This window comes from Caretta caretta, chromosome 17 (assembly GCF_965140235.1).
Source record: "Caretta caretta isolate rCarCar2 chromosome 17, rCarCar1.hap1, whole genome shotgun sequence".
Lineage (NCBI taxonomy): Eukaryota > Metazoa > Chordata > Testudines > Cheloniidae > Caretta > Caretta caretta.
Window position 1 is genome coordinate 413,107 of NC_134222.1, and position 19,035 is coordinate 432,141.

At 43.7% G+C, this 19,035-nt stretch overlaps 1 protein-coding gene across 2 annotated transcripts in view; it reads right to left on the reverse strand.

The window, feature by feature from the left end:
* Nucleotides 1–9,567: 9,567 nt before the first annotated feature.
* The window catches only part of SLC43A2 (solute carrier family 43 member 2), a 56,532-nt gene continuing 47,064 nt past the window's right edge, over nucleotides 9,568–19,035 (reverse strand). For both annotated transcript variants that reach the window (XM_048824332.2, XM_048824331.2), the window contains exons 12-14: nucleotides 18,155–18,228; nucleotides 16,381–16,504; nucleotides 9,568–14,586 (exon numbers count right to left, since the gene is read on the reverse strand). In XM_048824332.2, the coding sequence (XP_048680289.1) occupies nucleotides 14,425–14,586; nucleotides 16,381–16,504; nucleotides 18,155–18,228 (360 nt within the window). In that variant the 3' untranslated portion in view covers nucleotides 9,568–14,424. The remainder of the gene's footprint in view (nucleotides 14,587–16,380; nucleotides 16,505–18,154; nucleotides 18,229–19,035) is intronic.

The window sequence follows — 19,035 nt, forward strand, 5'->3', positions numbered from 1 at the left end:
ACGCAGGGGTGCCCTTCGGTAGTGTAGGAGAATTCTTAGACTGTCCCCAATGCATTTTGCAGTCACACAGGGGAATATCCTGTCCGCTCAATGGCTCATAGGGGACCCCTGTCCATTTGGCAGCTCATAAATTAGGGAAGATTTTCACTCACACCCCAGGAAAGGGTCCACTGGGTCACAGTTTCCACCAACTAGCGGCTTAAGTCTGGACCTGGTCAGTGGCTCATAAGTAAGGAAAATTCTCTGCTGGGTCACAAAGTTTGGCTAACCCCCCTTGCTTTCAGAACTCCCACATGGGGTAGCCCTGGGGCAGCTGGAGTCGGCTTAAGTCCTGGACCTGATTAGCGGTTATGTCCGGACTTAATATAACCTTTCCCTTATTTGAGGCGGCAAAAACCCCTCAGCACCGATACATTAACCTTATTGAGGGTGGCAAGACTAAATCCTCAGTACCACTTCAAACTAACCTTATTAAGGGCAGCAACAGTTCCTCAGTACCACTTTGCATCTGATCTTGTTGCTTAATCAATAAGTTTGCATGGCGTAAGCTCCAAAGGGACAGACGGCCCCACAGGCAGTCCTCCTCTAATACCCCAATAAAGATTTCAAAGGGTCTCTTACCTCTGTTGTGATGCCATGGGGTTCGAAGGGGAACGGTCTGCAGTAGCTACCGCTGTCTCAACCAGGCATTACCATCCAAGTCACGGCACCAAATTGTGGAAGAAAAATGCAGTCTTCACTCTTAGGTTTCAGAGTAACAGCCGTGTTAGTCTGTATTCGCAAAAAGAAAAGGAGTACTTGTGGCACCTTAGAGACTAACCAATTTATTTGAGCATGAGCTTTTGTGAGCTACAGCTCACTTCAGCGGATGTATACCGTGGAAACTGCAGAAGACATTATATACACACAGAGACCATGAAACAATACCTCCTCCCACCCCACTGTCCTGCTGGTAATAGCTTATCTAAAGTGATCATCAAGTTGGGCCATTTCCAGCACAAATCCAGGTTTTCTCACCCCCCCACCCCCACAAACTCACTCTCCTGCTGGTAATAGCCCATCCAAAGTGACCACTCTCTTCACAATGTGTATGATAATCAAGGTGGGCCATTTCCTGCATAAATCCAGGTTCTCTCACTCCCTCACCCCCCTCCAAAAACCACACACACAAACTCACTCTGCAACAAGTCAGAGACAATTTATTCTCAAGCAATTGCAAGGGGGAGAGTGCACATGGCCAGGGATCCCCCCTTCCTAGGCAGGTCTCTGCCTGATAAACAATTAGGGCAAGCATTTATACCTTTTGTTACATACAATAACTATCAACTGCTGCGTCTTGTTTATTCATATTCCTTCCTGATATCTTACTTTTTCTCAGCAGTTCCTACTACAGTCTGTGTTCCATTCTTATCTAACAGTATCTCTTACAGTTTTCCCACTCGCTTCCCACTCGCCCAGGCCCTGCCTTAAAGTCTTGTGTTATTAGAGTTAGCCTGACTCTTGCTCTATTCCTAAGAAAACTAAGATATCTGTGTCCAAATCCCCTTTATCCCTTTTTTACTTCCACAACAAGTATGGCCCTTCCCTCTCCTGTCTCCCCCTCCCAACTCAGCTGGCGCACAGGCTGGTTCCTGGGTGCCTGGTCATTAAGTATTGTAAAAATAGCAATTAGGATAACTTTGGAAAGAGTAACTTACTTCTGTAGTTAATCTTTTAGCTTCATGTTAGCTGCAGTATCAGTAACCCCAAGCACTCAACCAAAAAAAGGCCCCAGAAATCTTCACACTTTGTGGGGGCATTTAAGCCAAACTCTGAGTATTATTTGCCTGCTGGGTTTTGAGCTTTTAGGTTACAATTGGGGTCATGTTTTTCCAGCATTTCTTCACAACCAAGAGGGCTATAAACTTTTTTTTATTTAAATGAATGCTGAGATTCTCACGTTCCCAATAGCTGGTGTATTAAGAAAAAGAGCAAATATCCTAAGAGTTGTCATAGAATCATAGAATATAAGGGTTGGAAGGGACCCCAGAAGGTCATCTAGTCCAACCCCCTGCTCGAAGCAGGACCAAATCCCAGTTAAATCATCCCAGCCAGGGCTTTGTCAAGCCTGACCTTAAAAACCTCTAAGGAAGGAGATTCTACCACCTCCCTAGGTAACGCATTCCAGTGTTTCACCACCCTCTTAGTGAAAAAGTTTTTCCTAATATCCAATCTAAACCTCCCCCACTGCAACTTGAGACCATTACTCCTCGTTCTGTCATCTGCTACCATTGAGAACAGTCTAGAGCCATCCTCTTTGGAACCCCCTTTCAGGTAGTTGAAAGCAGCTATCAAAGCCCCCCTCATTCTTCTCTTCTGCAGGCTAAACAATCCCAGCTCCCTCAGCCTCTCCTCATAACTCATGTGTTCCAGACCCCTAATCATTTTTGTTGCCCTTTGCTGGACTCTCTCCAATTTATCCACCTCCTTCTTGAAGTGTGGGGCCCAAAACTGGACACAGTACTCCAGATGAGGCCTCACCAATGTCGAATAGAGGGGAACGATCACGTCCCTCGATCTGCTCGCTATGCCCCTACTTATACATCCCAAAATGCCATTGGCCTTCTTGGCAAGAAGGGCACACTGCTGACTCATATCCAGGTTCTCGTCCACTGTCACCCCTAGGTCCTTGTCCGCAGAACTGCTGCCTAGCCATTCGGTCCCTAGTCTGTAGCTGTGCATTGGGTTCTTCCGTCCTAAGTGCAGGACCCTGCACTTATCCTTATTGAACCTCATCAGATTGTCAACACTCTAAGAATCACTGTGAAAACCCCATGTTAAGCAACCACATACCAACTGCCAGATCCACAAAAGGGGTTAGGTGCCTAACTGCCACTTTAGGCACCTGAGACCAAAAGTTTGCACCTCCGAACCATCCACTCATCTTGCCCAACCCTATAGGTGCCTGAATTCCCCAGGTGCCTACGTTTTCACCAGTAAAGTCCCCTCAGTGCCTAGGGTCCAATCTGGTATGTGATGTCAGAGCGTGGCTAACTTGCACAAACACAGAGGAAGTGGAGGTAGTGCTCCCTTTATACCCAGTAGCCCAGTGCAGTGTTTTTCAAAGGAAGGCATTGGGTCACTCTGGTCAGCACTGCCGACCAGGATGTTAAAAAGTCCTGTCGGCGGTGCTGTCCAGCTAAGGCAGGCTAGTGCCTACCTTTTTCCACATTGTGCTTCACCCCAGAAGCAGCCAGCAGCAGGTCTGGCTTCTAGGCAGCGGGGCTCCGGCCCCGAGCACCAACTCTGCACTCCCATTGGCCAGTTCCCTGACATGATCAGGGTAGTCACAACCTGACCACTAGCACAGAGAATCATTTTAATCTCATAAAAAATGTTAGGTTAGAGGCTGTTTCTGCAATGACGCAGCTATCATTATCAATAATAGTTATGTTTGACTCATTAAAACCCTTTTTGAAACAAAAGCTTGACCTTGGTTATTTAGTGTAAACTGACTCTGGGAAATAAAATGTTTCTCATCAATCTGTAATGTTATTCCTTAGGAGAACTGTCCCTGAGCCTGTCCATGAGTTTCTGTTCTGTAATAGGGTTAGTGGGTACTTTGGTGTGCGGGCACTGAGAAGCGTTGTCAGTGTGGGGGTCTGGTTGTGCAGTTACTTGGGTGTAATGACTAGAATGGTCATGATGTTAACCTGGAAGAAAGGGAGTCACTGAGCAAGTTTTCCCCACACTGGTGTAGTTATTGGAATGTGCTTCTTTTGAGTATAGTGTCCCTGTGGGTGTTCTACCGTAGGATGCATACACCCAGGGCCGTCCCTACCCGTACACAAAGTACATAGCTGCATAAATTTCCTGGTGCCCTACACAGCTGTGTGCTGTTCCAGCCCCTGCGCTGCCTCTTCCCCGTAGCCCTTGCTCCGCCCCTTCCGACCCCTGCTGCAGTCCTCACAGTCAGGCCCACCGTGCACTCACCAGGCAGCAGGAAGTGGAGTGACCTGTCTCCAACCCGCTCCGCTGGCTTGTGCTAGGGGGTGGGTTTCCCCTGGCCCCCCAAGCCTGCTCCTGCCCCCCCCATGGAGGCTTGGGGCCCCACACAGCCCCCCCAAGGGCGGCTGCATAGGCTAGGGACAGCTCTGCATACACATGTGCATTCTCAACCAGTGACTGCAAAGTAGCGTTTTCAGGCTAATGGCTGCACAGAACAGTGCATCATGCTGTGAACAAGGAAACATATGAGCCCACCACCAATCAGTTCCTTCTCAACCACCTGCAGTTCATAGAGAGTTCTGCTGCCTGCTGTATTCAGCTCCCTATCTTAACATGTAAATTGTGTGTGTGTGAGTAGTTACTTTATTTATATTTTACCTTTGTTTCAGTTTCTGTTAGTTGGGAAGAAGCAGGGTTCCTTCCTCTTCCCCGATTTTCTGTGTTAGGAGTATAATTATGACCAAGACACAGGGTTTAAGGTTGTGAGACTTGCCACACGTCCTTTCCCCACAACGATGGGCATTCCAGCTGCCTGCGAGATTTGAGGCACTCCTACAACCCTGCCAAACGCAAGGTCTGTTGGGATTTTCAGGCCAGATCCAAGAAGGACAGGAAGGTAGATTTAAGATGATAGTAATGGAGTATATCCTAGCTCACAAGGGATTTGCTCTCCCCACCACCCTATACATCAGCCTCTATGTCACAGACATCCTCAGTCACTTTTGCTGCTTCATGTGCAACCCTGGATAATAAGACTTCAAAAAAGAGTAAACACATCTCCCATCAAGGAATTGAAGAAGAGCATTGATCACCGCATAAATCCTAATTTCAAGAGACCTCTCATCGATGAAGGTCCAATTCCAATCACTCAAGGTCCAAGGAAGACGCTCTGCTTGAATATGCCTGCTGCAAGAACAGTTACTTCAGCGGCACCATCTGATGCCTTGAGGCACAAGGCTACCACTCATGCTCTGATATCTCACAGTACCTCTGAAAGGGGACATGCAAAAACAAAAGAAGGAAGCCAACCCTGGGGGGTAGGACTGACGGTAGGGGAGACAAAAGTATTAAGAAGGCATGTGTGTTTGCAGCCTGAGCCTGGAGAGCCTTTCCATTTCCCCTGCTTTTTATAATCACCCAGTATTATCCAAAGCAGAGGACTTAGTGGTGATGTGGGACTTCAACTACCCAGACATCTATTGGATAATCTGTGTCCTGATGTGTTATTTTTCCCAACAAATTCTTGGAATGTATTGGAGACAATTTTTTATTTCAGAAGGTGGAGAAAGCTACTGTGGGGAGGCTGTTCTAGATTTGATTTTGACAATTGGAGGAACTGGTTGAGAATTTGAAAGTGGAAGGCAACTGGGCTAAAAGTGATCATGAAATGGTAGAGTTCATGATTTTAAGGAATGGTAGGAGGGAGAACAGCACAATAAAGACAATGGATTTCAAGACTTTAGCAAACGCAGAGTTGGTAGGTAAAATCCCATGGGAAGCAAGTGTAAGGGGAAAAACAATTGAAGACAGTTGGCCGTTTTTCAAAGAGATGTTATTAAGGGCACAAGAGCAAACTATTTCACTGCGTAGGAAAGATAGGAAGTATGGCAAGAGACCACCCTGGCTTAACCAGGATATCTTCAATGATCTAAAACTCAGAAGTCCTACAAAAAGTGGAAACTCTGTCAAATTACAAAGGATGAATATAAACAAACAACACAAGTATGTAGGGACAAAATTAGAAAGGCCAAGGCACAAAATGAGATCAGACTAGCTAGGGACATAAAGGGTAACAAGAAAACATTCTACAAATACATTAGAACCAAGAGGAAGATCAAGGACAGAGTAGGCCCATTACTCAATGAGGAGGGGAAAGACAATAACAGAAAATGTGGAAATGGCAGAGGTGCTTAATGACTTTTGTTTCAGTTTTCACCAAGAAGGTTGGTGGTGATTGGAAGTCTAACATAGTGAATGCCAGTGAAAATGAGGTAGGATCAGAGTCTAAAATAGGGAAAGAACAAGTCAAAAATTAGACAAGTTGAGGTCTTCAGATCACCAGGGCCTGATGAAATGCATCCTAGAATACTCAAGGAGCCGACTGAGGAGATATCTGAGCCATTAGCAATTATCTTTGAAAAGTCATGGAAGATGGGAGACATTCCAGAAGACCGGAAAAGGGCAAATATAGTGCCCATCTATAAAAAGGGAAATAAAGACAACCCTGGGAATTACAGACTTGTCAGCTTAACTTCTGTACCCAAAAAGATAATGGAGCAAATAAGAAATCAATTTGCAAACACGTAGAAGATAATGAGGTGAATAAGTAACAGTCAGCATGGATTTGTCAAGAACAAATCATGTCAAACCAACCGGATAGCTTTCTTTGACAGGGTAACAAGCCTTGTGGATAGGGGGGAAGCGGTAGACGTGGTATATCTTGACTTTAGTAAGGCTTTTGATACGGTCTCACATGACCTTCTCCTAACTCAACTAGGGAAATACAACTTAGGTGGAGCTACTATAAGGTGGGTGCATAACTGGTGGGAAAGTTGTTCCCAGAGAGTAGTTTTCAGTGGTTCACAGTCATGCTGGAAGGGCATAATGAGTGGGGTCCCGCAGGGATCGGTTCTGGGTCTGGTTCTGTTCAATATCTTCATCAAAGATTTAGATAATGGCATAGAGAGTACACTTATAAAGGGTGTGAAACACTGGAAAGCGTTACCTAGGGAGGTGGTGGAATCTCCTTCCTTAGATATTTTTAAGGTCAGGCTTGACAAAGCCCTGGCTGGGATGATTTAGTTGGGAATTGGTCCTGCTTTGAGCAGGGGGTTGGACTAGATGATTACCTGAGGTCCCTTCCAACCCTGATATTCTATGATTCTAAGCAAGACAAGAAGTAATTCTTCCACTCTACTCTGTGCTGATTAGGCCTCAACTGGAGTATTGTTCTGGGTGCCACATTTCAGGAAAGATGTGGACAAATTGGAGAAAGTACAGAGCAACAAAATGATTAAAGGTCTAGAAAAACATGACCTATGAGGGAAGATTGAAAAAAAAAAATTGGGTTTGTTTAGTTTGGAGAAGAGAAGACTGAGAGGAGACATAAGTTTTCAAGTACATAAAAGGTTGTTACAAGGAGGGGGGAGAAAAATTATTGTTCTTAACCTCCGAGGATAGGACAAGAAACAACGGGCTTAAATTGCAGCAAGTGAGGTTTAGGTTGGACATTAGGAAAAGCTTCCTGTCAGAGTGGTTAGCACTGGAATAAATTGCCTAGGGAGGTTGTGGAATCTCCCTCATTAGGGATTTTTAAGAGCAGGTTGGACAAACACCTGTCAGGGATGGTCTAGATAATACTTAATCCTGCTTGAGTGCAGGGGACTGGACTAGATGACCTCTCAAGGTCCCTTCCAGTTCTATGATTAGAACCACAGTCTTTCAGGGTGAAGTTTGGCCTTAAAAAGGGAGTCCTAGCCCCTATCACTCCTCAAGTGGCCAGAGGGATCATTGTTGAGGCATCAAAGCCCTCTTGCAGGGGCTAACCTTGTATGGAAGTTAGGGGTATAGCAGAAGTACTTATTACTTCAGACATCTGGGTTACAGTGAAGCAAAAGCCCCATGTTAGAGTCTTATAGGCAGGGGTGTTGTTTTAAGGTTAGCAAATTGGACCTTTAATCAGTTTGGTATATTGTTCTTATCTAAGTCTCTACAGACAGCACAAAAGCACTACACTTCATGCACCTTTCAAAGGGCCTGTAACAGCAATGACACCTTCAAACTGTGAAGCAAACTTCAAATACTATATGGAAGATCATGGCATTCCTTTCACACAGTCACCACACAGCTGCTACATTAAAATGAACTGGTAAATATCTAGAGTCTAGTTTGAAGGGTGGGGGGGGAAGAGTATGGTAACAAGCCACACCTTTCTTCCAAAACAGATCATGCTTTCCTCTCCCTGCAGCTACAATAGGGTCATCTTATTTCAGACCGGTGGGGAAATCTATTACCTACCGTAGTCTTAGTTGGAAGTTACCTAGAAGAAACTTAGCATAAAACCAGCCTTCTGTGTGCTCAAAATTTATATGTACTATAAAGACTACAAGAACCACACACAGCTTACACTAATTTACCTAACCACGTTAGCCTTCCAAAATAGTGATATAGACTTACATTCGTTATGTTTACTTGAAGCTTTTGTCTGTGTGGGGATTTTGGCAGTTAAAGCTGGGATCAAAGCAGTGCTAAGAAATCCCTTTTTACAAGAACTTGGGGAAAGCAATACTAGAGCAAAGTCAGAGCATGGGGTGAGACAAACAAAGTTCTGGCCACACTAAAGCCCAGATGGATTCTACTACTTGGCAGTTGAGACTTGAGTTCCTACAAACTCAAGAGATATTGCTGCAGATTAGTCTGCGTGAGATATCCTCACACCCTCCAAATCTAGCACACAACACTTTAACCCAACACTCAGCCATTAGCTCAGGAATTATCTTGATAACAGCAACCTCCTATATGACACAATCACAAATGGTAGAAGGGCCAGGATCCCATTTTTTAAAAAAGTGTAGATACTTACACATCCCTCAGATTATTCTAGTTTTGAACCCAATCCCAGTCTTCTCACTAAAGTAAGAAAGCGTTGTTGTGTTAAAAAGACTGCAAGCTAGGGCATATAACTGGCTATCAGTAACTATTCTCAAAGTCCATCTGTTTATGCCAAAACCATGACCCCATCCTGCAGCCAGGCCCAGTGAAATAAAGCTATGATTTAGAATATCTTCTATAGAAGCCACATTTATTATGTTAAATTTAAAAAAAAATGCATGCACTTTTTATTTATGAAGGTACCAGCCTTCTAAAGTACAGGGCTCTGTTAAGTCAGCTACACAGAAAATTGTCCCACATAGTAACAGTTTATTTTGATTTTAAATAAAAAGTACCCAAATACTTATTTTTTAAGAACATTTAGCAGTAAAGGTATGAACTACATTTCCCATTTCCTTCAAGAAGTCCCAATAAGGATTTGGCATTCAATGAGAGAACACACATATACACCCCCAATTGTCTTGTATTTAACCTGTACCCTATTTCAGCATAGGGGACTACAGACAGAAAAAATTGCCAGAGCTAGAATTTTGCAAAAGTACTGGGGTTAACAATGCATACTCTTGCAAAAGTTGTCATCTCACTTACATGGAGGTCAGGACCAAGTCTATGTCTGATTGAAAAATGGTACCTTGAGCAGCAATGCACCCAACAGCACCATGCTGGGTCTGATGCAAACTTGACAAATTATTGCTAAACAAGATCCGCTCATGTTTCTCGGGGCGGGGGGGGGGGGGTGTCCTAATTCTGACCTCAATGGTTTTGACCTTAATTTTATTTGAAGTCTGGCTTTTTTTCATTAGCTTGAAAGACAGGATGGGCAAGTACCTCTTTGGTTAAACTGCAGTACAAGCCATTTGGCAGAAGGTGTTGTGTAATGCCTATGCTTACATCTCCTGCCCTCCCCCCCCCCCCCAAGAGATCAAGGTGGTACCTTTACGATTCTCAGCCTCAAAAAGACTATACTGATTAGTTTAATACCATATTTATTATTTAGATTACTGTAAGAATACACATCACTTTACAAACACATAAGATGACACAGACCCTGCCCCAAGGAACATACAGTATAACTCAGACAAATACAAAAGGCATAAGAGGAATGCACACAGCACTGGGAGGGGATTAATGCTTCAAGGGTGAAGAGAAGAAATGATTTTAGAGGAAGTAAAGGGAGGTTTGCTTGGCGCATGGGAAGTTGTTCCAAGAATGTGAAAAAAAGAGGACAACAGAAAGAAAAGGATTGGGTACAGTGCAGGACAGTGGGTGCTGAAGTAAGCACAGAAATGGGGTAGATAAGAATATGTATCTATAAAAGCAGTCACTGTTTCAGTTAGTTCCACAGAAGTGAATGTTGTGAAGTTTTAATTGAAAGGTGCTGTTTTACTGCCACTTCCCAGCAGAAGCACTTATCTAGTGATGTAGATTAATAAATTCATAACAATACATATTCATGTGGATACAGGCAGCCAGGAAAGTATAATTGAAAGGTGTAGCTACAAAAATATTGTAAGTATCTGCTTTGTCCTGCATTCCAATGTTTGTCTCTGTATTTTGTCTCCTAAACTAGTCAGCTTGTCAAAATGGAAGCTTTCTACTTTACCCATACTTTAGTGATGTTTTAATTATAATCTCATTATTTTGCAGTTTTCCTCTAAAAGACCTGTGGAGTAGAGGCCACTCTCACTATGTTAGGGGCTGTTATATTAATTACTGCAAAAGTGTTTAGGTCAGAATGAAACTCTCAGCAAAGTTTGCCTTTGTTTTCTGCAAATATCCACTGGCCAATCAGTTATACATTAAAGCCTGTTTTCAATACAGCTTTTGATTTTCAGAATCCTAAATAAAAAGACCAATCATATCCAAAAAAGTACCCCTATCAATGCCAGGAGTCACCCCAAAATGCAGGCACACCTTCTATACAGGCACCACTTAAACAGACTTGGAGACACATCCACATCATAGCAACAAGCATTTGCAGACCAGGGTGGTGTTCTGTTTTCAGACATTCAGGGGACATACACTGATGAGATGAGCTGTGTCTTTTTGGATTGGAAATGCATGGAGTTGTGAGTGATGCACAGGAAGCATCTGAACGCTAGAAAACGTTTTTTTTCTAGCAATTGGAGATTATGAAATTAATGCAACTCATTTGCTCAGAATTCAACATTATTGCATTTAAAGGGGCTGTGCACGCGTATTAGGGTTTCTTCTCTGGATCATGCTGCTGGACAGACTGAGGACAAATACCTCATTAAACTCACTCTGCTGTTAAGGAAACATGTTCATGGGCAGCTTAATTTAGGATAGCAAGACATGTTAAGTATGAGCGTCCTGGCAGAATACAGTTCCATGATACACAGGTAAGGACCATATTGACCACTGTAGGGATGAGAGTATTTTGGTTGTCCTGTTAGACCTTTACATATAGACATGAAAGTCTCTTGTTTCTCAGCATTTATACCACACTCATCACCATGGTATCTGAGCCCTTTACAATATTAAATATTTTAAAGCATCTTATAAAGCTAGGGTATCAAACAGTTGTGGACAGATCTGGTCCAGGTAACTTTAATTCATGAGAGCACCGTAACTAGATTCCCCACAATCTCAGTTTAATTTTTTGGTAAATGATGTTTCTAGCCTAAATGAGTGCAGAATTCCTCTGCCTTCTATTCAAGTGAATAGGGTACCAGTTCTAAAGCCTAGAGATCACACATCAATGTCAACATACTGTATGTTAATGATTGCATTGCTGATCATTTCAGCAAATGGAATAGGGTTGGAGAGAAGCCCTCCACAGGAGGGAATTAGTCATTGCAGTGGGGATGTAAATGCAAGAATAAATGGTTTAGTTACTCCATAAAGGCTGTATTGACCCGATTTCTGTGTAAGCCTCCCAGAAACATTAGTGTGGTCTCTGCTGTGGATCAAGAGGAATATGCCCCCCCCCAAATTTATATCCTAGTCCCCTTACCATGATTAAACATGGAATCTTGGGCTCTCCTCTAATGAATTTGAGACCCCTGTTAAGGTTTCCATGCAATAAGGTCATGCAGCTGGCAGACTGCGATTCTCAGACTGTCTGCATTTGTAAGGCGTGGAACTAAGGATTCTGGCTGCAATTTTCAAAAGCACCCACTAACTGGATGCTCAGAGACAGTTTAAAGGGGCCTGCTTTAGGGAGGGTGGGCGTTCAACACTTTCTGAAAATTGGGCCCCTTTAAACTCTCTCATATTGGGCATCTAAAATCAGTAGCCAGTTTTGAAAATTAGGTCTCTGTCTTTACCACATTATTCTCCAAAGCTGATGGGATGAGCTGACTGCAGTTCATGCCACAATTCCAACTCAAAGATTTTACTAAAAATCTGATGCAATATGTGAGCTGATCTTTCCTTGTTGAGTAAACAGTCCTGGAGTGAGCAGGTGTGCAATATCAGAGCATTTAGGTGTAGCAACACTTGGCAGTACAGGATGCAGAAATCTACAGAAAACCATCCAGAAATACTCTTATTACAAGGAAATTAAATTACTGCTGGTATGTCTTCCAAGCACATATGCAAATTTTTCTCTACTGTTTAAGACCTAAATTGCCAAGTTGAGCTGTGCTCCCTAATTGTTGCTTGACACGAAAAAAAAAAAAAAAGCTGAAAAGGGCAGTAACATCTCCAAAGCTCCTCAAACTTATAAGAAGCCACCAGAATAGAATAAAGTACTTTTGCATTGATGTAGTATTAAAACATAAGACATGGTTACTTTTGAAGTGTGACAACTGATGAAGGCAACATGTAAAAACCCACAAGTGTTTAAAATATACTCGTTAAGTGGCAGGAATCTATTCAAAACAGGCAAGCAGATCTGAAATAAATGTTTTGTCATTGTTTTGTAAATAGCATATGGGATTTTACAATACAGTAACACCAGAGGGCGCTGCTGCTCAATCATTATGCACTGGCAACCTAACTAACCCGATGAGTCTGTTAAGGATTCTAACAAAGTGATTCTTTTCCATGGTGCCATTCAAAATACCTTCAGAGCTTACTCTTTAAATGGAAAGGGTTCGGGTAGTCTGCTCACCTGAATGTTTTAATCCTGTATAGCAAAGCTGTTAGCTTTCCATTCTGACAAACTTTCCCTCTTCCCCCCCAGATCCAAGGTCACTTCCGACAGAGCATACAGATGCACCATTGTCTCTTAATCCCAGTTTGGAGTTACTGGACAGTGACAGCAGAGTCTTGTGCTTTTCCTGCCTGGTTCAGAGGGGACGTTCAAGAAACTCTCCCCTGTGCCAGGCATTGGAGATACTGTAAGACTGAGAAAGCACCACTACTACATTTGCTATAGAACACCAGACTCAGGGTTTTCCATAATCTCCCCACTATCACAAGTACTAGCTCAGCTCAGCCCAGCCAATAGGAGTATTAAGCATACCACCCACTGGCCTTTACCCAGGGTTGTGTAACCCTGTTCAGAGCAGGTCGAGATGGAACATAGGCAGCCTGTGTGCACTAGTGCTCCTATTGTAGAGCTGAGTCACTGATAGCAATAGCAGGAAGGTTATGGAAAAACAAAAGTCCAGTGTAGACAAGGCCCAGGAAAGGCATGGCTAGAAGAGATAAGCAGGTCAAGAATTCCCTTTGTATTCCCCTCCATGTCTGAGCAGAGACCTCCTCGGGTACCCCCAAGTCCACTTATTTTTCTGTGAAGTCTACCCAACCACACAGTCAGTGATCTCTATCTGTCTTGTCCAGAAAGAGCACAGACATCCTAGGAGGCTCCTCTTGCACTGCCAACCAGAAGCTTTTGGTCAGCTACAGGTAAGTTGGTGTTCAGCAGTTCAGAGTGTTGGATTCTCTCAAAGGGGGCTGTTATCTGAGCACAGGAGGTTAAGAGGCTACTGCTGTGAGGTCCTGCTGAGACTTCGTGAAATTGTCTAACCATGTCAATCTTCCATGTGGTCACAGGATCCAGTTACTACATGCAAGTCCAGTTCTGCACTGTTGGTTCTTTTCAACAGTAAGACAAATCAACAAAACCAGCACCTAGAAACAGAAAGTTGTTTTGAACCATAGGACCCAGTTTTGAAAAAGCCTTTCAGCTCTAATCAAAGATTATCTCCAAACTACCAGCTGCTGCTCCTCTCTTAGGGCCACTGCAGGGAGAGGAGAAGAAGAAAGGCAACACTTCCTAAAGCACTTAAGACAAGGTCCAATTTCCAGCTGAATGGTTCAAGACAGCAGACATCTTACCATGTAGACAAAGCTTACAGGCTGGGGTAGAGGACTCCCAGGCTGCTGGAGGGTGGTGAGGGGGAAGAGCAGTCAACTGGACCCTTCATTTTGGCACATGTGGCAGAATCCATTGCTCACTAACCATCTCTTTACATTATATGGAGAAAAAGTTTCAGCATCAGAGATTAGTGTTTAGCAATGAACTGAAAATCTACTTCTGAAGACACAGCACGAATTCCCCTTTCCAATGTTCACAGCACAGGGTTTTCAAGCAAGGGACTACAGTCCTGTAGCCAAGCTTGGTAATGGTGAGTAAAATGTCATTCTCCTGCAGCCAAGACAGTGCCAGTTAGGGCAGGCTTCAGCTCATTCAATTTGTGATCTGTGTAGCTTTTAGAAAAGGAAAGAAGAAGAGGGAGGCCTCCTCCTGGCATATACATCTTAGAAACATACTCCGTCTTCACTCTAAGGCAGCTGATCATGCTGTGTGAAGCTGGCAGAGCATGGAGAGAAGGATCATGACCTGGGCCAGAGGTAGACCCATTGAAGTGGTAGGGGAACTCATGAAGAGGAGGCAGTGTTTGAAGCACTGGCTTAAACAAAGGCTTCCTCATTGGGAGTGCCATTGATTTTGAGGAAGAGTTTGGCATCGTCACTTCTCTGCTGTTTCTCTCTTTCTAGTCTGCGTTTATAGCAGATCAGATAGACCGGCAGGCAGAAGCCCAGCATACTCACTCCAAGAAGCCCCACATTCACCTACAAGGACAGAGACAAGCAGCATTAGATAGGTAGGAAAGAGACAATCCAGTGACACACACCTAAAAGCCAGCCCCAGGGCCTCATTATTTCACCCACCCATGCTGGACGTGAGAGATGCCCTGCTCAATACATCTGCAACAGCCTACAGGGGGATTTTAGTTATACAACGTTGCCCATAGCTCTCTATGCAGATTCTGCTAGTAAATGCTGCAAAAGCAGGTCAGTCAGTGCCATGTTTGAAGAATTTCTTTGCTATACAGAAAGCCACGGCTGTGACTGCTCTGCCTTGCCCTATTACAGACTTCAGCCAGTCAATAGCACTGACATTTTCTCAATCTCTTATGCTCATGGGAAGGAGAAGGGGATTGGGGCTGTTCCATGCCAACACTGCTGGCCCTGCAGTTGAGCTAAGTACTAGTGGGAGTACACCCAGCATCTGTAGTGGTGGCTTTCCTAAGAGCTGGCTATCATACCCAGGAATTAAGCTTCTTCCTGTCTAGCTTGACTCCACTCACTCATGAGACTGCTTGCAGGCTTCCTCTTCCTCCTGCACCTCCAACAGAGCCATGTAATCCTTCTGATGCAATCTATTCTTGCCCCCTCTAAGCGGCTCTGTTTCAGGGCTTTAAGGCAAGTTGCCTGAGGCAGGGTTGGAGTGAGAAACCCCACATAGCCCCCATCCCGGACAGATACCTGACCTTCACAATTTAAGATTAGTGCAAGCAGCAACCAAAACACAGTGCTCGTTGGGAATCCTGAGGCTTGCAGCTCACTGGTGCGTAGTTCTGCTGCATTCACTGTCAAGGGGAGAGAGCGAGACTCCCACCTAAAAAATGATCTCACTACACCTACTGCACATGAACTGGCAACAGAAATTAATGCTGCAGCTTTCCTTCCCTTCCCCTCCTTAGATCCTTTCCATTTATACTGGTGGTTGTGGTGTTTCACTGTATAAATAATGAGCTTCTAAAAAGAAAAAAATCCAGCCTGTCTTCTTGAAGGCATTTAGGGCAGACAAAGACAAAACGGACAGGTCCAAGAACATACAGAATTCCTAACACATTTGAGAGCTGCTGAATAGCCTCTGAATACCGCCATCTGCACAGGAAAGGAACATCTCCTAGAGGGGCCCAGCATCACTGCCAGCACTCCCAAAGGAAAGACATCTGATTCCTCATTTTTATGGATGCTTACTCCTGACCTCTCAAGGAGAACATGAGTCCTATGACCCTACAACCAGGTTTCAGACCTGGGTCAGCAATCCACACCAGTCTCATGCTGCTGGAAGTGTGAACAGGGTTCTCCTCATCCCCATTTCCAATATAATCACTGGTCAGATTCCAGCACTCTCACTGCTACTTGTATAAAGAATCATCTACCCTGGAATGCCCAGGCACAGGGCATCAGCCAAAACTATGGCTTGATTTAACAGAGGGCTCATTAACTTTAACCACACATCTTATTAAAGGTAATGTGAGTTAAGAGAAGTTTAATAAGACAGTCTGGTCTGTGCAGGCATTAATTAGGAAGGACTATTAAAAAAAAAAAAACATACCCCAGAAATAAACAGCATTGCGCTTGGGTGGGCAAGTTGCCTTCCTCTAGAGCAGTTATTGGTCACAGTCTGAGGAGAGCAGTGTATTTGATGACCATAGGTCTGTGCGTAGAATCCCTTTCATTTTGGTTGATTTGTGAGGAAGGGATTCCTTTTCAACAAAATGAAACTGGACCTCACCACCAACCCCTCATGCTAAGTTTGGGGCAGACTATATTTACTCTTCCCTCTCTTACCCAAAGAGGGTCTCCTTTCAATGGTCCCATCAAAGCCAGGAACAAGGGCTGCTGCAGAAGAGCAAAGAGGGCACTGACCAAAGACTGCAGTCCCGTCAAGCTGCCAAACTGCGTTGAGGGGTATCTGTCAACGTAGAAAGCAACATAATTACCACACACCACCTTGAATCTTTTGTGCTACTCAGGGGACCAGACTGGGCATCTCTCCCAGCAGCAGGTTCCTAGCTCACAGCTCAGCTGTACAGAACTCAGGAATGTCTCCTTGTGTTTGAATATTATGTGTATTAAGATTGGCATTTAAGGCAGTGCAATTCAGGGTCCAAGTGTCTCTTCTCTGGATTATTCTCCACCTGAATTTTCGAATATAGGGTTGGGGGGTTTTTTTGTTTGTTTTTTTTAAACACACAAAATTGCAGATTAAACATAGTGCCATGGTCAGCACAGGCCCGTTTGGAGCGCTTCTCAGTACGCAAAGGAAACAAAAAAGGGTGAAAACAATAGGTTTTCATAGGGGCTTCTTCAAATTGTACATCCATCTGAGCCAACATCTGGGGCTGGGCCATCAGTTTCATTCCCACAGCTCATCTGGGCACAACAACTAACTCACTCTGGAAATCACCAAAACCCTGTACAACAGGTTAGTATGTGCCAGACATGTTTTCTTATTTAGAAACAAAGTCTGATCCTCTGTCAAATTCAACTATATTGTTGACTGGAAAGTTGTTGAGTAGTAGATATTACTTACAAAAAGCAAGTCTTGGGACAGGTTAATGTCTTTGTTTTTCCACGGTTGTGCAATTTTTTAATTTGACTCTTAGAAAAAGAGGTGGGGTTGGACAAAACTTCAACTTTTTTTTTTTTTTTTTTTTTTTAAATCAGGTTTGAGAAAACTGTTTAAACCAGGATGTTTCAGAAGTTGCAATGGACAAGTGGACTACTGTCTACACTGACAGGTATCAACACAGCAGAGGACTCCACATCTTTGTTAAAAGCTACCATGGAACTTAAAGAGGAAGACCTCTGCAAGCAAAGCCCCAGATAGATTTACTAATGGATTTTTGAGTCCAGGCAGTTAGGTTTTTTTTAAAAAAAAAAAAGTTATAGCAAAAGTTATTGATCTTTTTGTCTCTCAGTCCAAGAGTTCAGGTCAGAGGAAATGGATCTTCCCATTGTTACATAAGTTTTTTTTAGTTTTGGAAGAGAACACTGATGTATATATATTGAGAACTTGTATATGTTGGATACAGAATGGATGATCCACGCTACCGGGTAAAGGTGTGTAGGTCTCATTAACTATGTATTTATTTTGAGCAATGCTCTGACAAGCTGATAAATGTCTAGAAACAGCTAGTCTGCTCTGAGACCAGAGCTATGTGCTCCAGAAGTCAGAGTGCCCTGACCAATATTTCATCAAGACATGTACCTGTATCTACTCATAATTAGGGCGAGTTAGCTAAAGTTTCCAAGCTTTTTAACCCATATGATGGTGAAGCCAGTTTAGGACGAATTGCACCTGAGGTCCACATTAAGCATATCTGTGCTTGTTTCACTGCAATAAGTAACTACAGGTCAGCATTAGGCACAAGCAAGGAAAGTAATGGACACAGCAGTCCTGCTGCCAAGTCCTGTGGTGACCCAGAGTAAGCCATAAGTAGACTCGGTTGTTCCCTCTGACAGCAGGATCTCACCATCATGTGTCCCTTCCACCCTGGCTCTTTGAGTAAGCAAACCCTCAGGCCAGTCACGTGCTGTATATGAGCAAGGTTAGACTTACACAGCTGCATAGAGGCCTCCCACTGCTGAGTGGATGAATCCTCTCACAATTGTGTGCAAAATGAAGGAAAGGATCTGAAAGAAGCAGAAAAAATGCTGAATAGCAGTCCAAAACCACCACTCCACCTCTGCAACTGCTGCTCCTCCAGTTCCTGGACAGGCCTAAGCAGCTCCAGAAACGAAGCTCCCTCACACACTAGGGTCAGCGCAAGGAGAGACAGACAGTTCGTCTGAGATGATGGCACATTGCGCTTTCTGAACCTGACTTATCTTTTTCTCTTGAAAATTGTTACATGTCAGCTGAGATGTTGACAATTGCAGCAGAAGAGCAATCTGGTTTAAAGGTTCCATATAATAGAAGCATATGGATTACACTCTCGGATCTAACTGGCTAACATGGCCTGATCCTATCTACTTCAATGGGCTTTAGATCAGCCTTCTGGTACTCCTCATGGCTGAATGCCACTTACAATTAAGATCTTTCTTCCTCTTCTCTTTAGTCAGAACTGTGGTCCAACAAATCAGTACCCTCTCCCCAACACTAAGAAACAGGACACCACGCCCTAATCTTGTTAACATTATCATGTTTGTACTCTAGAATGCTTTCACCTCAAGTTCCTAACTCTGCCTGGAATTTGTTCCCAGTTACAGTTCCCCTTTCTGCCAATGAGTATATCCCACACTTCAGTCTGTCTGCAGAAGGGAGGTTGCTGTTCTGAAAGTGTATCCTCAGGTTTTACAATGGTTCAGGTTCTTCCATTACTGGAAATGCCAAATTTCAACAGAGCAGACAGATCTGCATGCCTGCTCTCTCCTTAGCTTTATTCACTCACTTCCAGTTTGATCCTCTCTAACAGCTTTGAGAGAAAAATAAAAAAGCAT